This window comes from Otolemur garnettii, unplaced genomic scaffold, assembly GCF_000181295.1.
Source record: "Otolemur garnettii isolate 467f Iridium unplaced genomic scaffold, OtoGar3 scaffold00025, whole genome shotgun sequence".
Classification (NCBI taxonomy): domain Eukaryota; kingdom Metazoa; phylum Chordata; class Mammalia; order Primates; family Galagidae; genus Otolemur; species Otolemur garnettii.
Window position 1 is genome coordinate 13371759 of NW_003852420.1, and position 19170 is coordinate 13390928.

General features: G+C 50.2%; 1 protein-coding gene across 2 annotated transcripts; it reads left to right on the plus strand.

Annotated features, from left to right (window-relative positions):
* Positions 1 to 6328: 6328 nt before the first annotated feature.
* PDYN (prodynorphin) lies at positions 6329 to 18338 on the plus strand. 2 transcript variants are annotated; one of them, XM_012804116.1, is made up of 3 exons: positions 6329 to 6503; positions 16171 to 16318; positions 17673 to 18338. In XM_012804116.1, exons 2-3 carry the CDS (start codon positions 16190 to 16192, stop codon positions 18312 to 18314), a joined length of 771 nt encoding a protein of 256 aa, XP_012659570.1. In that variant the 5' UTR covers positions 6329 to 6503; positions 16171 to 16189; the 3' UTR covers positions 18315 to 18338. The 2 variants fall into 2 exon arrangements, with proteins under 2 accessions (XP_012659570.1, XP_003788120.1); XM_003788072.2 differs by lacking the exon at positions 6329 to 6503 and adding an exon at positions 7630 to 7828.
* Positions 18339 to 19170: the final 832 nt, after the last annotated feature.

Sequence of the window (19170 nt, forward strand, 5' to 3'; positions counted from 1 at the left end):
ATCACCACCACCACCACCATCACCACCACCACCATCACCACCACCACCCTCATCATCACCACCACCACCCTCATCACCACCATCACCACCACCACCCTCATCACCACCACCATCACCACCATCACCACCATTATCTATTTCTGGAAGGATTTCACCAATCCAAATAGAAACTCTGCACTGTTTAATCAATAATTCCCATTTCCTCCTCTCCCCAGCTCCTGCTACACTCTATTTTACTTTTTGACTCTGTAAATTTGCCTATTCTAGGTATTTCTCCAGAGTGGCATCATATGGCATTTGTCCCTTCGTGTCTCATTTATTTCACTTAGCAGAATGTTTTCAAAGTTTCCCCAGTTTGGAGCACATGTCAGAATAACACTTGGTTGTATGTAAAAAGACCTTTTGTTTATCCAGTCACCTGTTGATAGATACTTTGGCTGTTTTTAAGTTTTGGCTGTTGTGAATAATGCTGCTGTGAACGCCGGTGTATACATATCTGTTTGAGTCCCCATTTTCAATTCTTCTGGGTATGTACCTATGGCTAGAATTGCTGAGTCACAGGATAATTCTATGTTTAACATTTTGAGGAACATTTTTTTCCTCAACTTTTTCCCCCATAGCACTGCACCATTTTACATTCCAGCCACATTGTGTGAAGTTTCCACTTTCACAGCCTTGACATTAGCTCTTTGAGGTGCATTAGAGACCCTTCTTTGCTTGGCCAACTCCTCTTTGAAGGAGAAGTAGTTGTAATGGCATCCCACCTCAGATGTCACCCGTGCAGGGAGTTTTCCTGGACATTCCTTACATGCCAGTCATTAACTGCTGCCTTTGTATCTTGCATGGCTTTGATTTTGCACAGACTCTGTAATTTTTTATGCCAATCTATGTACCCCACCGGACTGTGAGCTCACTGAGGGCAGGAATCACATTGGATTTGAATCCGAATCGCCAATGTCAAGAAATGTTCATGGACCAGATGGAAATGATTGAATAACTTGCTTCCTGAGATCTCTGGGCTCTTTGTCCACATGGAGAACCATTTCAATGCTTTCCAGCCACCAAGCACTCTCTATGTCATCGCAGGGGGTTCAGGGTCTCTTGTGTCCTTCAGCTTTGTCTCTCTCCCAACTTCCCATCTTTTACTCTGTGCTCCAACCACACTAAACTGCTTGTCATTCTTCTAGTCACTAACTCAAAAGATGTTTACTGAGCACCTACTACGTGCCAGGAAGACAATATGCCTGCTGTTACAGAGTTTACATTCCACCAGGGGAAACAGACAATAATCCAATAAACTAGTAAATATGTCATATCAGCTGGGGCAAGCTGTGGCAATCAGCAGAGCTGGGTGAGGGAGGGAGAGTGGTGGTGTACAGGGCATGTAGGAGAGACATGCTTGAGGAAGTGACATTTAAACGCCAACTGAATGCAGTGACGGGGCGAATAGTAGGGACAACAGTGTTCCTGAGAGAAGGCACACCAAGTGCAGAGTCCCTGAGGCAGGACCATGCTGGGTGTGTCTGAGGGGTGGCAGGGAGGCCAGGGTGGCTGCAGACGGGCAGCATGCACGGGGAGAAGGATAGGAGCTCAGCAGAGAGCAGCCCCTGGGGGGGAGGCGTGCAGACCTCTAAGTGGTATGAAAAACCACTGGAGTGTTTCAAGCAGGGGTGTTATATGATCTGAGTTACATTCTTGAAAGAATCTCAAGGTCAAGGGTAAGGGTGGAGGTGGCAGGCAGTGGGGCTGAGTAAACTATCTAGGAGAGGAGTGCTGATGGGCCAGCCTGGGGCAACAGAGCCATACCCAGTGAGGATTTGCTGAGGAACTAGATGTCAGGGCAGAGAAAGAGAGGCGCCAGGGGTGGCTCCCCCATCATCCCTTGCTCTGGCCTTTGCCCAGCCTGGGGTCCCCTTTCCTTCCCTTAGCCTGAAGAACTCAGTGCTCAGCTCCCCGCTCACCTTCTCTGGGCCGTTGTCTCCCTAGTCCCCACCAGGCTGGGTCAGGAGCCCCTCTTCTGTGTCCACGTGGCATTCCAGGTCTCCTCTTAGCTCAGATCCTACACTGCTGCTGAGAGTGGCCATTCCTACACCTGCCCCCCAACCTGGACTGGGAGCAACATTGTGTGTTGGGGTGCATGTTTCACTTCCCAGGCTAAGAACGGACACTGGCACACTGGGACATTTCAGTGTGAAAGAACGAGAAAGATGACAGAGATGGAGAAAGAGAGAGACTGAACCTCGTGGCTCAGATAGTGGGAGCCCAGCACGCACGGCACCATTCAGCCCCCGTGTGGCCTCCCTAACATTCACTCTGGACACATCACAGTGTGAACAGTGATCCAAGAGACTCAAAGCTGCCTGGAGGACGGGAAATAAATCCCACTGAAGCCCTGAGTGATCGAGTCAACTGCCTCTACCTTTCCAGGTCAGCAGGCGAATAGAACACATAGGGCTTTGTGTTCCAGGCAGAGCAGGGTGGAGCAACCGGGGAGCAACACAGCTGGGGCACAAACCCCAAGTCAGATTGCCTGGCCATGTGCGAGTGACTTAACTTCTCCCAGCTGTGCTTCCTCGCCTGTAGGTGGGGTTAGGACTCTTGTATAACTGCAGGGCGGTGGGGAGAATCAAGTTTGTTGATAAGTGAGAAGGGTTGGCAATGAAGCCTGGCGGGAGGGAGCCCTTAAGAACTGCTGCCTTTGTTTTTTCTATCTTCCTGCATGAGTTTCCTCCCAGTGGGGAGATCTTAGACAAGTCACAAACTTGGAAATGATTACAACCTAAAGGAAATGATTTGAGGGCTGGCTGTTTCAAGTATAACCTTTTTTTTTTTTAAACTTGTTCCTTTTTGCCCACCTCGAGGTCTGAATTAGACACTCATGATGCAGTGAAGATGTGCAGGGAAGGGGGCAGGATGGAGCTCTGGAATTAGCCGGATGACTGTGCAAAGCCAGCATCCTCCTCCTGTAATCAGAAGATGACTCAGGCACTCGGGGAGGTGAGGTACCCATCAGATGTCACACACTGAGTGAGCCCAGGGAGCCTGGCCAAGCCCAGAGTTTCTCATCACCCCATGCTGCTGGTCTGGGGTCCTGTGCCATGACCCAAGTGTCACTGAGCCAGGTGAGGGGTGAGCTTTATGGCAAGGTTCTCTCGGACTAAGGGAGAAGGCTGACCCTGGCCTTCTGTGTGTGTGTGTTTATGAAGGACGTCGCAGAAGGAGATGAATCCAAGTGCATGGATTATTTGCTCTTGGGCTGATGGTAGACTCAGGGAGTGAAGGATATTAAACATCAATGGCTTAGAGAAGGATTATCCATGAGTGTCTTTACCCTGACAGATAATCCTGACTTATTTTATGATGAATAACAGTCAAGAGAGGCCCTTAGTCCTCCAGTCTTCCAGTGTCTGCTGACTTCCAGCCTTGGCAGCCATTGTTCCCTGTCTCTTAGAGCCTTTATCTCTTCTAAGGTCATTACTCAGAGCAGAGGTGGAGGGAGCAGGAGGAGGAGGTGACAAGTAAAGGGGAGAGAGGGTGACTAGGGAGGGGATTTGGTAGGGGATGAAGAGGAAGCTCTGGGATCCCAGTTTCCAGGGAGGCAGTGAATAGCTCCTCCAAGTCCTTGGGGTCGGCTCAGTGCCTGTGGCTCAAGTGGCCAAGGCGCCAGCCACATACACCTAAGGTGGTGGGTTCGAATCCAGCCCGGGCCCGCCAAACAACAATAATGGCTGCAACCAAAAAATAGCTGGGCGTTGTGGCGGGCACCTGTGGTCCCAGCTACTTGGGAGGCTGAGGCAGGAGACTCACTTGAGCCCAGGAGTTGGAGATTGCTGCGAGCAGTGAAGCCATGGCACTCTACCCAGGGGGACAGCTTGAGGCTCTGTCTCAAAAAAATAATAAAAAAAAAGGCTCGGCGCCTGTGGCTCAAGTGGCTAAGGCGCCAGCCACATACACCTAAGGTGCTAAGGTGGGAGGTTTGAATCCCCAGCCCGGGCCCGCCAAACAACAATGATGGCTGCAACCAAAAAATGGCCGGGCGTTGTGGCGGGCGCCTGTGGTCCCCGCTACTTGGGAGGCGGAGGCAGGAGACTCACTTGAGCCCAGGAGTTGGAGGTTGCTGTGAGCTGTGATGCCATGGCCCTCTACCCAGGGGGATAGCTTGAGGCTCTGTCTCAAAAGAAAAAAAAAGTCCTTGGGGTCACCTGGCAGGAAGCCAGCCTGAGAGGTGGCCAAGCTCTTACTGAACCCAGACAGTGGCCATCAGACACTGGGCAGGAGCCTCCATGCAGGGCACCCATCTGCCTGTCAGACCCAATGTGATGCCTTGGACAAGGAAACAGGGAGGGGAAGGAAAGCTTGGGACCCAGAGAGGACTGTGGGGAACTGTGGTTTGGGGGCCTAAGGGACTAGGGTTACTCCTCCTTCCCCCTATGTGGCCGTGGCTCCCTGAACATCGGCTGCCTTATCTGTTGGAGGATGCCTTGTGATATCTGTGCCACAGGTCTGCCTGCATCTAAGATGCAGTGGGTACTCAGCAAAAGGCTCCTTCTTTCATCCTCCTTAAGTGAGACAGCGGAATATCCCAGATGCTGGGAGAGGACGGTGGCTGAGGGACCCATGGTGTATCAGAGCTTGAATGACATGATTGGGATAGACAGTAAAGGAGTGCTTGCTAAATGCTGGCTGTCTTAAGTACTAACACTCACATCCTCATTTCACCCTCACCAGTGCCAGTGAGCTGGATACTATTGTCCCCATTTTACAGATGAGCAAACTGAGGCTGAAGTTTTTAACTTGTCTAAGATCTCTCCCCTGGTGTGGCAGAACTGAGAATCAAACCTGAATCCTGTTATTAGGTGTAGCCCTGTTCTACATGTGCAAATGGAGAGACTGAGTCCCAGAGAAGGAGGCTCCAGACCCTGACCCCTCATATTCAAGCCTCCATGCCTTGGGAGGAGGGAGGAACTGAGCAGGAACTTTGGCGCTAGACATATCTGACTTTGGGTCATGACTTACTACCTATGTCATTGGGCAAGTTCTTAGGCCATGAGCCTCTGTTTCCTCACCTGTAAGATGGGGATAATATTCACCAACTGGCCGGGGCATGAGGGTTAAACCTGCCAGCTCTAGCTGAGTGCCCGCATGGCCCAGGTGCCCACCAGATGGACAGCCCTGCCAGACTCTGAAACAATTGTGCCTCCCACCATCCCCGGCCAGTCTGCCGTTGCCTGGGAAGGGAAGCATGTTCTCTTCCAAACTCAGAGAACCCTCCTGTGTTCTGGAAGGTATTTGTAGCCATGAAGAGTGCAGCCTCCAAGCTGCTGCTGGCACAAGCAGAGGGTACACATGAGGTGGGCACATCCCCCTCCCAGAGTGTGTGCAAAGGCACATCACAGCCCATATTTTGAGGGGGATCTCATGATATTCGTTTTTGCGTTGCCGCCAGAGAAAACTAAACTGCAGCTCCTGGCTGTCGGGGAAGGGCTGTGCTCCTGCCAGGGCAAGCGTGCCTGGCACTGGCTCCAGCCTGTACCGCAGCCGACTGCCGTTTGCAGGCAAATGTACACACAAAAACATTCCAGCACACGCATGCAGCCGCCAACACGGAGCTGCCACGGCGCACAACCCAGGGCAACGTGCACGCCCGCTGGCTGCCTCTCTCTTCCATTATCAAGAGATTCTCTCAGCCTCTGTCTGTCTCAGCGTCTGTCTGTCTCCCGGTCGGTGTGTGTTGAGTCTGTCTTCCTTGTTGGGTCTCATTTCTTCCTCTGACTGTCCGTTTCTACCCATCTCGTGTGTCCTCATCCTCATCTCTGACACTCTGGATTTTTCTGTCTCTCCCCTGCTTTGTCTGCACCCCTCCCTGTCTCTCTGACACGACCTTTTTCTCTGTTTCTCGTTCTCCCTGTTTTGATCTCTCCTCCTCTGAGTCTGTCTGTCCGTTTCTGTCACTATGTCTTTCCGACTTTGACTCTTTATCTCTCTCTCTGACTCTTTGTGTCTCTTAGCCCTTCTTTAACTCTTTCTGCCTCTGTCTTTCCCTACCCCTGTCTCCTTTTCCCTGTGATACTCTCCCGGAAACGCATCAAAACCCGAAATGGCCAGATTTCAAGTGACAAACAGCACTACATCCAGAACCCACCCCCTCCCCAACACGGCTGCCTTCTTCCTCCACTCCCTGCGTGGAGAGAAGCCTATTGTGTCGGCCTGGGGAGTTGAGTTGAAGGGCCTGGGGGTCTGAGCTCTGACTGCTCTGAGCTATTTCCCCATTGGCTCCGAGCAGCCTGTGCTCAGCAAGGGCTGAGCAACAGGGGAGGCTCTAGTCCATAAAAGGGGGGACGAGGCACCAGAACTGCTATTCTAAGGGGCTTGGTGGTGCTCACAGCTGCCTCTTTAGCACCTCCTTCTGAGCTAGAGTCAGAGAGGTCCCTGAGTCTAGGACCAGCCACCTGCTGCCTCCGACCTGCTTGGCCAGAAGCTGCCAGGGACAAAACCGAGCACAGGTAATATCGGAAGGGGCACTGGGATGCTTTCTCTGGATTTGATTTTGCTTATTCCTGGTCCTCTGGACCTGGAGCTGGTGGGATCTTGGGCTAGGGGGGTTTAGCTTGGAATCTGATTATCTGGCGATGGTAGTTACAGTTGAGAGGCTAGTTTACGAAAGCCAGACAGGGAAAGCCTGACTGTTCTTTGGAATCTTCCCCTCTGTACATTCCTGCTTAAACAGGTGGGTAACTCTTCCCCCAAGAGGACCCCTCTTTGGTTTTAGCCCCAGGGTCTCCTGCCTCTCACAACCTGCCATATAACACTTCCATGCCATTTCCGGTGTCTGAGGAGAATGGGAAGTCCTGGGTGGAGGAAGTAAGAGGTTAGCTAATCAGGATGATTTTAAAGGTCAGTGATTCTCACTGGCCTTAGAGAACAAGGGCTTGGGGACACTAATGAGGTTCGGGGCTCTGGCATTTACCGTGTAACATGTACATCAATGTACAACAAAGTTCAGCCTTCTCATTCTTTTGGAAGGTGTTTAATTGCTGACAGGGTGCTGATTTGAGTGCCTTCCTTTGTGGTAATTTTACACAGAATGAAGTTTAGGGGTATTTGGGGGGCAGGGAAAGGGAAAAGAGAGTGACAGGAAGCCAAGAGACCAGACTGGGCAGGTGTTTTCTTGCCAATTTTACTTTGAAAGGACTTGTTGCTCTCCTGTTAATTATAGCCAGTGGAGTCTAAGTTAGGCAGGGAGGAGGCTCAGACCGGAAAGCTATTTGCTCCCTGGTAAAGATGCCCGAATTCAAAGAAAGCATTATAGAATCCCAAAGTTTGACTCCAACAAAAAGCTGGTGAGCTCCAGGAAACAAACAAACAAAAAAAGCCTACTGACAACTTGAAGGTTGAATAGTAAATTCTGTGACCGCTTACTTTTTCCTGGGTATCTTTTATCTTGAATCTCTTCAGGCTTTACAAACATTCCTTAATTAAGCCTCCAAGCTTCCCAGGGGAAAGGAGCTCTTTCGGTTATTGGATCTGATTTCAATTCCCCTCCCACAGACTGAAAGTCTTCATTATCATCTTTCTTCCAAGGGTTGGTAAGATACACAAAGCTTGCCTTTCTAATTTGACAGGTGTTCTAGTTGAGATCCATGGCAAAGCATTTCAGAATGTCGATTCTCCCCCCCAGTCCCCATCCCTCCACTGAGCCTTCCTTCTCTTTTCCTCTCACCTTCTCCCCCCCAGCCCATCACACCTTGCCTTTGTTCTATTTTTGCAGGTCATTTATCTCCAGGCTTTGAGATCTGCGTGGGGGGAGCTGTTGCAGCAGCCCAAGCCGGTGAGTTATGCTACCCGGGGGTGGTTTGCATTCACTGACGGGATCTCAAGCCCACTGCTTTGCCCCAGCTGAGCTAGAGGTGTGATAGGTGGCAGGTGAATCCTGCATCTCCATTGGAAGCTGGGAGTGGGATGTCACAGTAGTTCCTGAGGGTATGTGGCAGAATCCAGCATGTTTTAAGGGAACAGTCAGAGGGACCAGATCTGGGGCTATTTGAGAAATTGTCAATCATCTTAAACCACATGGAAGGGGGTTAGGGTTTCTTGAAGTAACTTCTGGGAACTAGGAATTTTCCATATCCCATCTAAATGTGTGTCTCACAACACCTGCGATAGTGCTGGGTTCAAATCCCAGATCCTAAGACTCATTTGCTGTGTGATTTTGGGACAGTATCTGCCCCTCTTTGAGCCTTAATTTCCTTACCTGTATAATGAAGATAATAACAGTATTCACCTTCCAAGATTATTCTGAGATCCCAATGGGATACTGTAATGCTCCTGGCGCTTGGTAGGTATTTAATAAATACTGGCATGATGGCTCAAATTTTCACTATTCGAGAGTGGCAGGGTTGGACCTCCCCCTCCATCGATTATAATATCCTTAATCATCCCACTCCATCATGCTGTGGAGGAAATATGATCTAACATCTAATATTTTCATTTGTGGGGCTGTCACTGCTCTCCCCTCCCCACTCCAACAGAAGGCTTTATTTCTGTATCTGCTTCATCGGGATCACGACTTCTCTTTTTGATCGATCCCACTCCCCCAACTCTCCCTCCCACTGCCTCCTCCTTGGGTCATTCTTGCACCGTTGCCGTATTTATTAGATCTCTTCCATCATTGTAAGAGGGATCAATAGTTGCCGGTTCGATTTCAGTGCATGTCTGAGAAGTGTGGTCAGCCAGCTGATTTCTCTCGCCATTTTCGCTCATCTCATCCCATAAATGTTGGCTAATCTCATTGGGTCTGACAAAGTGATAAACTGATTTCACTGAAACAGAGCTGGGCACTGTGGCGGGCAGTAAACATCGGCTGCAGACACCCAAGTAAGCCTAGGATCAGACTCTCAAGATGAAGTGATGTCCCTTAGCGCTTTGGGGCTCAACCTCATCAATCTCTCCCCATCTGGATCCAGCCTGATGCCCTCGGCAGGAAGGTAACAGCCCCAACCCATGAGACACATCGCTTGGCTCAGGATGTTCTTCCCTGAGTCCATCCAGTTTGTCCCACCAGCCAGAGTGGCTGGCCACGAGCTGCAGATGTATGCCCCAGGGGCAATTTGTCAATATATTGGCTTGAATTGACATTTGGTCCCTGTCCTCGTCCTGGACAATTCAATTGAACTTGACAGGGTTTACCAAGCAGTTATTGTGAGGCCAGGGCTCTTGCCCACTGGTCATAGGAACAAAGGGCAGATTCAGAGAGGAGGGGAGAATTGGTGTCAGTGATTCACACGGTAGGTCAAACTCCCAAGTCAAAATCTTCTTCCCTCGCCTTCTCTCTCTCCCTAGCTTTGTCACTTCCCTCCACCTCCTCTCTCCCTCTGTTCTCCTTTGTCCTTTCACCATCTCTAAGTCTCGTCTCTATTTTCCTGTCCCGGGTGATCCTCCATCTCTCTGCTTTCCTAGGCGCCTTGGTCTCTTGCTCTGCCATGCAGGTTCCACCTCTGATGCTCTTTGGGGCTTGTCTCTTTCTCTTCTCTCTGCGTCTCTTCATGTCTGTATCTCTCCAGTTCATCCTCCTTCTGCCTTCCTCCCCACCCTCTAATTGCACCAAGTAACAAAAAGGGAGGGGATTCCATCCAGATCCTGCTCTTGAAAAATATTCTCTTAAAAACGCAGTGGACGATCCCACCATGCCCGGCCTGGGGGGCTGCCTCTCTCTCTCTGGTCTCTGCACAGCAGATGTGCCAACCCCGAGTGTGGGACCCTCATCCGGGACTCTACTTTGATCTTGGCTGTACTACCGGGTGGGTTTTCTTCCTGCTCAGAACCTAACAATGGCAGGGTCTCCCTTTGGAGACCCACGAAGATACATCTTATGTTTCTGAGTGAGATAAAAGCTCCTGAAAGAGTTTTATTTTCAGGAATCTGAGAGTTTAGGGAGTCATTTGAGAAACATTTAGAAACGACCTGCATTTCAGGACTATTTGTGGTGTGGCGTTAGCAGCTTGGCTTTTAAGCCTGGCTATTTCTTTGTTTCTCGGCCTTGGCCTCACCTTTCTGCCTCCCTGAGCCTCTGTTTTTCCCATCCGGAAAAGGTGACTCATCCAACCCACTGGATTCTCTTGAGGACAAAACTGAAATAATTGAGGTAAAAAGTGTGGCAAAGAGCTTGTCTTCCTGTAGCTGTGCCCTAAGTGGGGGCTGCCATGGACTCAGAGAATTCCACCTGAGTCACGTGTGCTCTGGCCCCATGGGGGCCACTTGGTCCTCGCCTTCCCCATTGGAACCTGATCCCGTAATAATAGTCTCGCTCCATAGGGCACGGGGGAGGCATCTGGAGAGCATGGGGCCTGGCACAGAGCAGTGCCACAGTTCTTGCTGGCTGTTAGGAGGGTCACTGAAATAATAGCATCTCCTCAATGGCAATTGTGGTTCAGGGGTGGGAGGCCTGAGTTCTGTCTCTGTTTCTCTCCTGACTCATGATGTGACCTTAACCAAGTGACTTCATTTCTCCCTCTTCCCATTTCCTCGTCTATCAAATAGAGATAATCATATGCAATAAAGTGCTCGGAAAGATAATTGAGATATTAAATCAAGCCATTATTATTCCACGCTGGCTTTTTTAGTAAAAATGCTTGTGGCTCCTCTGAGCCCTCAGCTGACTACAATACAGAAATATCATTGAGAAGCTGAGAGGGCAAGAAGCCCCTTTCCTTTCATGGAACTCTGGTCTCTGGGTGAAAACAGGGCTTACTTTTTGCTGTCCCTTTAAACCAGAAGTGGGGAACCTGCTGCCTTCAGGACACATGTGGTCTCCTAGGTCATATTGACTGAAGCCAATTTTTACAGAACAAATCCTTTTATTAAAAGGGGTGCAGCAGAGAAAGACAAAGATTTCTTGCCTCCTTTGGTGCTTAAAAAATAACAATGTTGAAATCAGAAGGCTGCAGGTTCATGATACTGTCCCAGCTCATCCTGATGGGACACAGCAGGGAGGTGGTACATCCAAGAGGTGGCCCTGAATTCAGTCTGACTCCTAGAGCCCATGTCTTTCCCGTCCAAGGAAAAGGAAAATCCCAAGGAGAGGTTTCCCAGGCCCTCTCAGTACTCGCCTGGAGGGCAGCAGAAGCGGCTAGAAGGAACTCCAGACCCCAAGGTCAAGGTGCCTCTCTCCCAGTCCAGCCACTTGACCTCCTGGGGAGAGATACACATGCTAGCAAGTTTAGGGGATGTTTTATTATTTGATAACATGTTCAAGGGCTTGTGGTTTCAAAAAAATCAGCTTAAAAACTATTTTGAAGGCTGGAGTCAAAAAACTTTGTCTGGTAAGGACCAGGTGGTAAATAGTTTTGGTCTTCTGGACCATTCAACAATTAACTATGCTTCTGTGGCATGAAAACAACCATGGACGTGGATGTGAACAAACGGGTAGAGTATTGTGTTAGTCAGGATTTCCCAGAGAAATGGAACCAACACTTGGAAAGAGAGTTACTGTAAGGAAGCGGCTGTGTGGTCACGGGGGCTGGTGAGTTGAGAGCACCCTTCCCTCTGAGGGAAGAGCCACCCCTGCTCCCCATCAGCCCCCCTTTCCCTGGCTGGGCTGTAAAAAGCACCCCCAGCTAGTGGCTGAGAAATCCTCATACACTGCTGCCAAGTGTGGAGGATTTTTCCTTGTAAGGTCCCCTGGTCTGTCAAGGCTTTTAACCCAGAGGGATCTGGTCAGAAGCCTGACACTCCCATTTATAAGCCGCATGAACTTGGACAAGCAACTTCCCCTCGCCTAGTCACAGTCTCACCCTCTGTGTGAAGGGTGTAAAAACACCCACATGTGGGGTTGCCGTGAGGATTAGAACTGATATGTACAAAGTGGTCTTGTGCATGTGCCAGGCGTGTGCCAGGTGCGCCAGGCGTGTGCCAGGTACTCCACGCATGGTCTCTAATTCCTACGCTAACCCGCTGAAGCATCTTTTTATTAACCCCATCTTACAGCTAAGAAAACTGAAGCCCAGCAAAGTGAACTTGTTTTCCCAGAGTGGTGGCAATTGGTGGGCTGGTGACACTGCTTCTGGGCCAGGGAGGACCCGGAAGCCGCTCTTTCTCCAGGTGGTCAGAGTGGGCAGTTCAGAGGGTGCAGACTCACATGTCTGTCGCTGCTCAGCAGGGAAAGGCATGAGGGGACAGTAGGCCACGGGGTAGCCCTTGTTCCCCTCCATGATGGTTGCCAGAGAGGAATCCAAGCCCATTATCTTCAGGGTTTTAGATTCTTTGAGACAAGTTAGAAATTGAGAATTTTTTTTAAGATAAAAATCTCCCAATTTGGAAGTGTTCCTTGCATTCACTCAGCAGACTTCTGTGGAGCTCTGCTCTCATCCTAGCCCTGTATGAGGCACTGGGGCACCATTTATCCATTCATACATTCATTCATTCATTCCTCAATCTCTCACACTTCCTTAGTCTTGGCGTCACCTTTAGAACAAATGCAAACTCTTCTTGGCTTTCGAGGGCCCCCAGAGTGATCTAGCCTCCACCCACCTCTCTGCTTTTCCTGCTCCTTCATCCACCACAGCCTCGTTGTCACCTTCAGACACAACGCACACACTTATGCTCAGACCTGAGGGACTTTGCGCTTACAAAGCACCGCCTCCCAAGGGGGGACTCAGAAAAGCCAGAGGCAAATATGTGACGGAGCTAGAACAGCTGACTGTGAGAGCCCAAAGGAGGGAGCTAATCCAGACAGGCTTCTTGGAGTAGGCAAAGGAGGCTGAGCCTTGAAACAGAGTAAGAGGTAGCCGGGTCAAGGGCGATGGACGTGGACGGGTGGGGTGAGAAAGAGTTCCAGGCTTGGGGAGTGGGAACATAGGGCATTTGCTTTGGAATTGCTGGCGGGTTGGTCAAGCCCAGGTCAGGCAGAAGCCGCACTCAGTCTGCTGGGTGCTGTGTGCTTGCCGGGATCCCTTGCACACATTGTGTCACCTTGCTGTGCTCCTTTCCTCAGCCATAGATGGTGAGACTATTATTCCCAGCCTCGTGGGGTTGTCATGAGAGCCCCTGCATTAAGATATGTGCTGGACTAAGTGCAGGGCCTGGCACACAGTGAACACCTGGCAAATGTCAGCTGTCCGAATCAGGAAAGCCCTCGGGTGCCAGGTGAAGGGGACAGGTTTCCTCTGCAAGACAGTGGAGAGCCCTGCAGGCTGGACCCAGGGCAGAGATGCAGTCGGTTTTGCATTTTAGATGAGTCCTCCAGCTGCCATGTGGCAAGATTGGAGGCCACTGCTGAAACAGGTGAAGGTTGACCTCCGGAGGGAGAAGCTGGAGGCTGGGGGTGGCGGAACTGCAGGGCAGGTAGTGCACAGTCGTACCAGACTGCCTGGTACAAACCCCAGCTCTGTCACTTACTGGTGCCAGAATCTTGGCAGATGTCTTGACTAGATTTCCTCATCCATAAGGCAGGTACTATGTCTGATAACAGCACTTTCCCCATGGAGTTGCTGTGAGTGTGAATGAGTTCATCCCTAAGGATTGCTCAGAACATCACGGGTTCTTCATAACCATCAAAGCAACTAGCGTTATTTTTAAATATATAGTTAATGGATGGAAGGAAAGGTTATCAGCGCTATTTTTGCCCAGGACAAAGAGAATGCAAATTGGTCTCCCTACCTTAGCAGCCAAGCTGTGTGGGAAGCCTTCAGCCAAGAGTTGGAGGGTGGGATAGGCTCCCCCTCTCCGGTGGGTTAATTCACTGCTAATCTTGTAACAGGCCAGCTGAACCACTGCTGCTATCAGAGGAAGCATGAGCTGTGTGCTTTGTGCTGCTCACTGGTCAGGAACCTTAATCCGCTCAGCAGCTGATAAAGCGTGAGAGAAACCTGACAGCAGGAGAGAGACAGGGTGGACACAAGGCCACGTCTCAGAGTTTTCCACTCGAGCCTCTCCTTTCAAGGGAACAGACCTTGTCCAGCCTCAACAGAGACTCGTGGGCCTGAGCTCTCACCTTTAATGGCTGTGTGACCTCAGGAAATGTACCAAGCCTCTCTGAGCACTGGTCTTCCCTTGCATAAAGTGAACTAATGATGCCTACCTCTTATGGTGTCAGGTGGACTGAGTCCAACATCCAAGCAAGAGCTCTGTGCATAAAGCCCCTTGGTTCTCACCACGGGTTCAGCTATTAATGAATCAAAGTTGCTCTGGAAATTGTAGTCATTAAGTGTAGGGGGTCAGACAGAATGGGCCTTTCACCCCAGCTTCACTGCCGGATGCGGGACACGATACTTCATTAAGTCAGAAGTGCTCAGCTCACTAATATAGAATAAATGAGGTGATAAATTTAGGGACTTGGGGCACGAGGGGCTCAATAAATAATGACTGGGATCATCATCAAGCTTGCTCGGGATGGGGGGAGACAACTATGTGCTTTGACGGGGGAGACCCTGCTCCGGGGTACAGCATGGGGGCTCTGGGGCCTGTGAGGTGGAATCCTTTAACTCCCCTCAATCCTGGAGCAGATAGGGCAGCGTGCAGGAAGGAGGAATGTGGAGGGAAGGAGAGCCCCCACTTCTGAGAGTAGATTGGTGGCATCCAGTTATAAAGACCAGACTGGTCTGAGCATGGAGCCCCCAGAGCAGCCAGGGTCTCTGCATACACTGTGCCCTCATTTGAATCACTTTGAGTAATAACATCTGATTTACGGAGAGTTGACTATGAAAGGGATAACTTTTAACAGACTATTTTTGAACCATTAATTCATCTGCCAAGGATTTATTGAGGACCTACCAAGGGCTAGTCAAAGTATTAGGTGTTAGGATCCAGCAGGAAAAAAGACAGGGGCTGTGTCCTTAAGGACCCAACAGTTTAGTGGGGAGATGATGACCGACAATGCCAAATATCAAATACACAGGAAAGTGTGAGCTAGTGACTGTTGTGATGAAAACAAGGTGATGTGAGAGAGAAGCCAGGGAACTCATGGGAGCTACAGAGGCCCGCAACTGCCTCTCTGCCAAGGTGACATTTAATATATTTATTTAAGGAGGGAGTAATGTGAACGTCTGCAGGCAAAGTACAACAGACAGGAGAACAGACAATGCAAAGGCCCTGAGGTAGGAGCGAGTGTGGCATGTTTCAGGAACAGAGAAAATACTAATACTACATGCAAAAAGACAAGACCCAGCTCTTGCCTTCATGGAACTAAACTCTGAGGACTCAGCTAACTTGAAGTAGTGGACTGGGAGAAGAGAAAGGAGGAGCATCTCGTCCAGCCCAGGAGATCAGGGAAAGCTGCCTGGAGGAGACTATATCTAATGTAGGACTCCAGCAATAGGTAATAGAAGAGGACAGGAAGGGTTCTCCAGGCAGCAGGAACAGCATGTGCAAAGGCCCAGAGGTAGAGCAGGGCCTGAGACATTCATTAAGGGAATTGCAAGTAGCTAGATGTGGCTGGAACCCAGAGCTGAAGTGCTAGAGTATAGATATGGGCCTGAGGGTGTCCTGACATTTAGGCAGAAGGGCCAGACTTTACCCCACCCAATGGGTCTAATGACAGAACTGATATCACCAAGAAGGGCATTTCAGGCTAGGCAAGAGGGATTAGCGAAGGAACTGGAGGCAAGGAAGCTAGCATGGAGAGGGGGTAGAGGTGGAGCTGTGGCCAAGGTCAGTGGCAGTGTTGGGGTTGGGAAGGCAAATTCCAGATACCTTTGAAGGACTGGCCTGGGGACAACCTGTATAGCAAGGACACAGGCTGGAGAGAATCCAGAAAAGCACAGCCAAGTATCTTCTGGCTTGGTGGATGGTCAGAGTGGGTGTTGATGTCTTACAGATGCCGATGGAGTCCTGGCTTGTCCGCTTTTGAGCTGTGTGCAATCTCTTCCCCTCTCTGAGTCTTAGCTTCCCCATTCATCACACAAAACAGCATGGCCCACCTGGCAGAGCCATTGTGTAGACTGAGTGTGAATGTGCAGGAAAGTTCCTCCCGCAGTGTTTGTTAATCACGTCTTTGACTTTTGGCCTTGGGCACCCACTTCACCTCTCTAAGCCTGTTTTCTCCACTGTTCACGGGGAATGAGAATGCCCATTTTGTGATGGTACTGGTGGAGCTAACAAGATGTCTTTGCAGGCTCAGGACACAGCTCACAGAGTGGTGATCACAGATTTCATTACTGTCTCTTTCTCTTTCCTCAGCAGGAGAAGCTGAGACAGAATGGCCTGGCTGGGGCTGGTACTGGCTGCTTGCCTCCTCGTGCTGCCCTCCACCTCAGCAGACTGCCTGGCCCAGTGCTCCCTGTGTGCTGTGAAGACCCAGGATGGACCCAAACCCATCAACCCCCTGGTGGGTTTTGAGCAAAGTTCCTTAATGCCCAAGTCCTGGGGCCTGAGCAAGGAAGGGACCCTCTGTGTGTGGAGCCCAGAGATGGGAGGTCGCAGGCCTGGGCAACTGTGCCCCTATCCTGGAGACTCACCCCTCCTGTACAGGGATTGTCCTGCCCTATGGATGGCCTGGGCCCCAGGGTCTACTGTTTCCCAGCTCCCATTCCTACCCTAGACTTCACTATCAAGGGCTTACTCAGGCCAAGCCAGAGACTCAGGATTCCTCGGAGTGTGATGCTGGTGACAGGGAGTGTCATTCATGAGATGGTGCTGGCCTCACAGTCTGCGGCTCTAGATGAGCTTTTCAGGGCCTCCCAGCAACAAACAGATGGGCACCTCCAAATCCAGTTACTCCATGAGAGGAGCTGTCACCCTACACCAAAAGCATAGGATATGGTGACAGGATCAAAGCCTGACCCCCTTCCTGGGTTTTAGCTTCTCTTGGCCCCACCCTGTGGGCTTTGCTTTGAGTCAAGTTCCTATGCATGCCTCTCCGTGACATAGAAAAGCTGGTGTACAGGTACCAAGGGTGTGGTGGACAGAACATAGGCCTTGATTCTGCCCCTATCTAGCTCCTTGCCTCTGGAATCTCCTTTCTAAGCTTCAGTTTCATCATCTGAAAGGTATGGCTGACTCCATGAGGTAATGACAAAGGTACCGAATATATGATTCTAGACACGGTTCCTTGAGAAGCGTGCAGTGTGCCAAGTGCAGCCCGTGCACGGTCTCATTAGAGCACTGTGGTTGAGCATGGGGACTCATGGCATTAGACTTCTGATTAAAGCTCCAGTATTGCCTACTACTGTCATCATCATCATGATTGAATGCTCCCAACAGTCCTATGAAGTAGGTACAATTGTCCTCCCATCCCAAGCTTGAGGAACCCCATATGTCCCCTTGCCCATGTTCTTTCTGCCGTTCTGCATTGCTCTGTACAAAGTACTAGCAGCATCCCTCCCACCTGAGCAATACTGGGAGCACTGACAACTCCCTCTGGGAGTCGGAAGTGAAAGGGAAAGGTAAGAGCAAGGAGAATTATGGGAAAATCTCACATCCAGTCTTGGCACCTGTAGCTGTGTGTCCTCAGGACAACTGTGTCACCTCTCCAAGTCTAATTTCTTGCCTTTCACACAAGCAGAGTCCCCTCCCTTTATGTACCCCTGGGAGCATGAAAATGGGTAGCCCGGTGCTAAGCAGTAGCAGCTCAGTTTGATTTTCTCAGTTACTGGACAGAGAGCCTGGGGCAGGGCTAGGTATGTGTTTTGGTAATTTGGTGGGGGTGACATTGTCATGTGCTCTTTTTGGGTCTTTTGCAGATTTGCTCCTTGGAATGCCAGACCACCCTGCTGCCCTCTAAGGAATGGGAGAGATGCCAGGGATTTCTGTCTTTTTTCACTCCCCCCAACATTGGGCTCAATGGCAAGGAAGACGTGGGGAGCAAGCTGGCTCTGGAAGGGCCCTACAGTGAGCTGGAAAAGCTGTCTGGGTCCTTCCTGAAGGAGCTGGAGAGAAGCAAATTCCTCCCCAGTAACCCAATAAAGGAGAATCCTCTGAGCAAGAGTCTGGAGGAGACTCTCAGGGTCTTCTCTAGCAGGTTTGGGGCAGGACCTGAACCTGAGCTGGTGGGTGATGCCCAGTTGAATGATGGAGCCATGGAAGCTGGCACACTCAATTTTGATGAGGAGGACCCCAAGGAGCAGGTCAAACGCTATGGGGGCTTTTTGCGCAAATACCCCAAGAGGAGCTCAGAGGTGGCTGGGGAGGAGGAGGGGGATGGGGAGAGGGCAGGCCACGAGGATCTGTACAAGCGCTATGGGGGCTTCCTGCGGCGCATCCGTCCCAAGCTCAAGTGGGACAACCAGAAGCGCTATGGTGGTTTCCTCCGGCGCCAGTTCAAGGTGGTGACTCGGTCTCAGGAAGCCCCCAGTGCTTACTCTGGAGAGCTTTTTGATGCATAAATACCTCCCCATTGTGGATTAAGTCAGGAGCTTCTCCTGACCCCCTTCCACATTGGAGTGCACTCATCCATCCCCTGTGTGGTGCCCATTCCCATGCTCAGTTCAGCATCACCTACAAAGTATCCAAGCCCAGCCTACCTCTCTTGTGCCTGGGAGTACAATAATGGGGAAGGGTGGAGGTCCTTTCCCAATAGGTAAAGTCCTTGGCCGAGACCCATAGACTCCAAAACTACCACTAGCAGTTCCTTCTACTCTGACCATGTGCCTCCCCAATCCTATGAATTTAGAGTAACTTGGGTTTTTTGCCTGTAGACTTATGATCTCCAAATTCAACTTATCATAAGCCCTTATCAGAGGAAAAATTAGCATTCACCATAAAAATAATATATATATGTGTATATATACATATCTATGTGTCATAAAACATACAAAGAGTCAAAACTTAAAACAAATTAGATAAACATAAATAGAAATTCTGACATTTATTCCCAAACCTCAAGGGTCTCTTGTGCACTCCACTTTGGAGACCTCACTATAGGTAAAAAGTTTAAGCACTGTTTTTTACTGGAGCAAGAATTCTGACACTAGAGAGTTCAGCCTTCAGGAGGTTGGATGTTTAACTGGTGTGCTCTGAGTTCTCATTGTTTAGAAAGGCACTTCTTGAAGAACCGAGTTTTCGAACTCCTGGCCATGTTGGTACCATGGACAGCGCCCAACGCTTCATAGAGGAAAAAGTGAAATCTCTTCCGGGAATGGTTGAGAGCTGTTCTCTTTCTGAATGCTTAAATGATCAAGGAGGGAGTGAGGCAAAACCAATTTGTTCTGTGCAACAAACTCAGAATGTGGACCAGTTCCC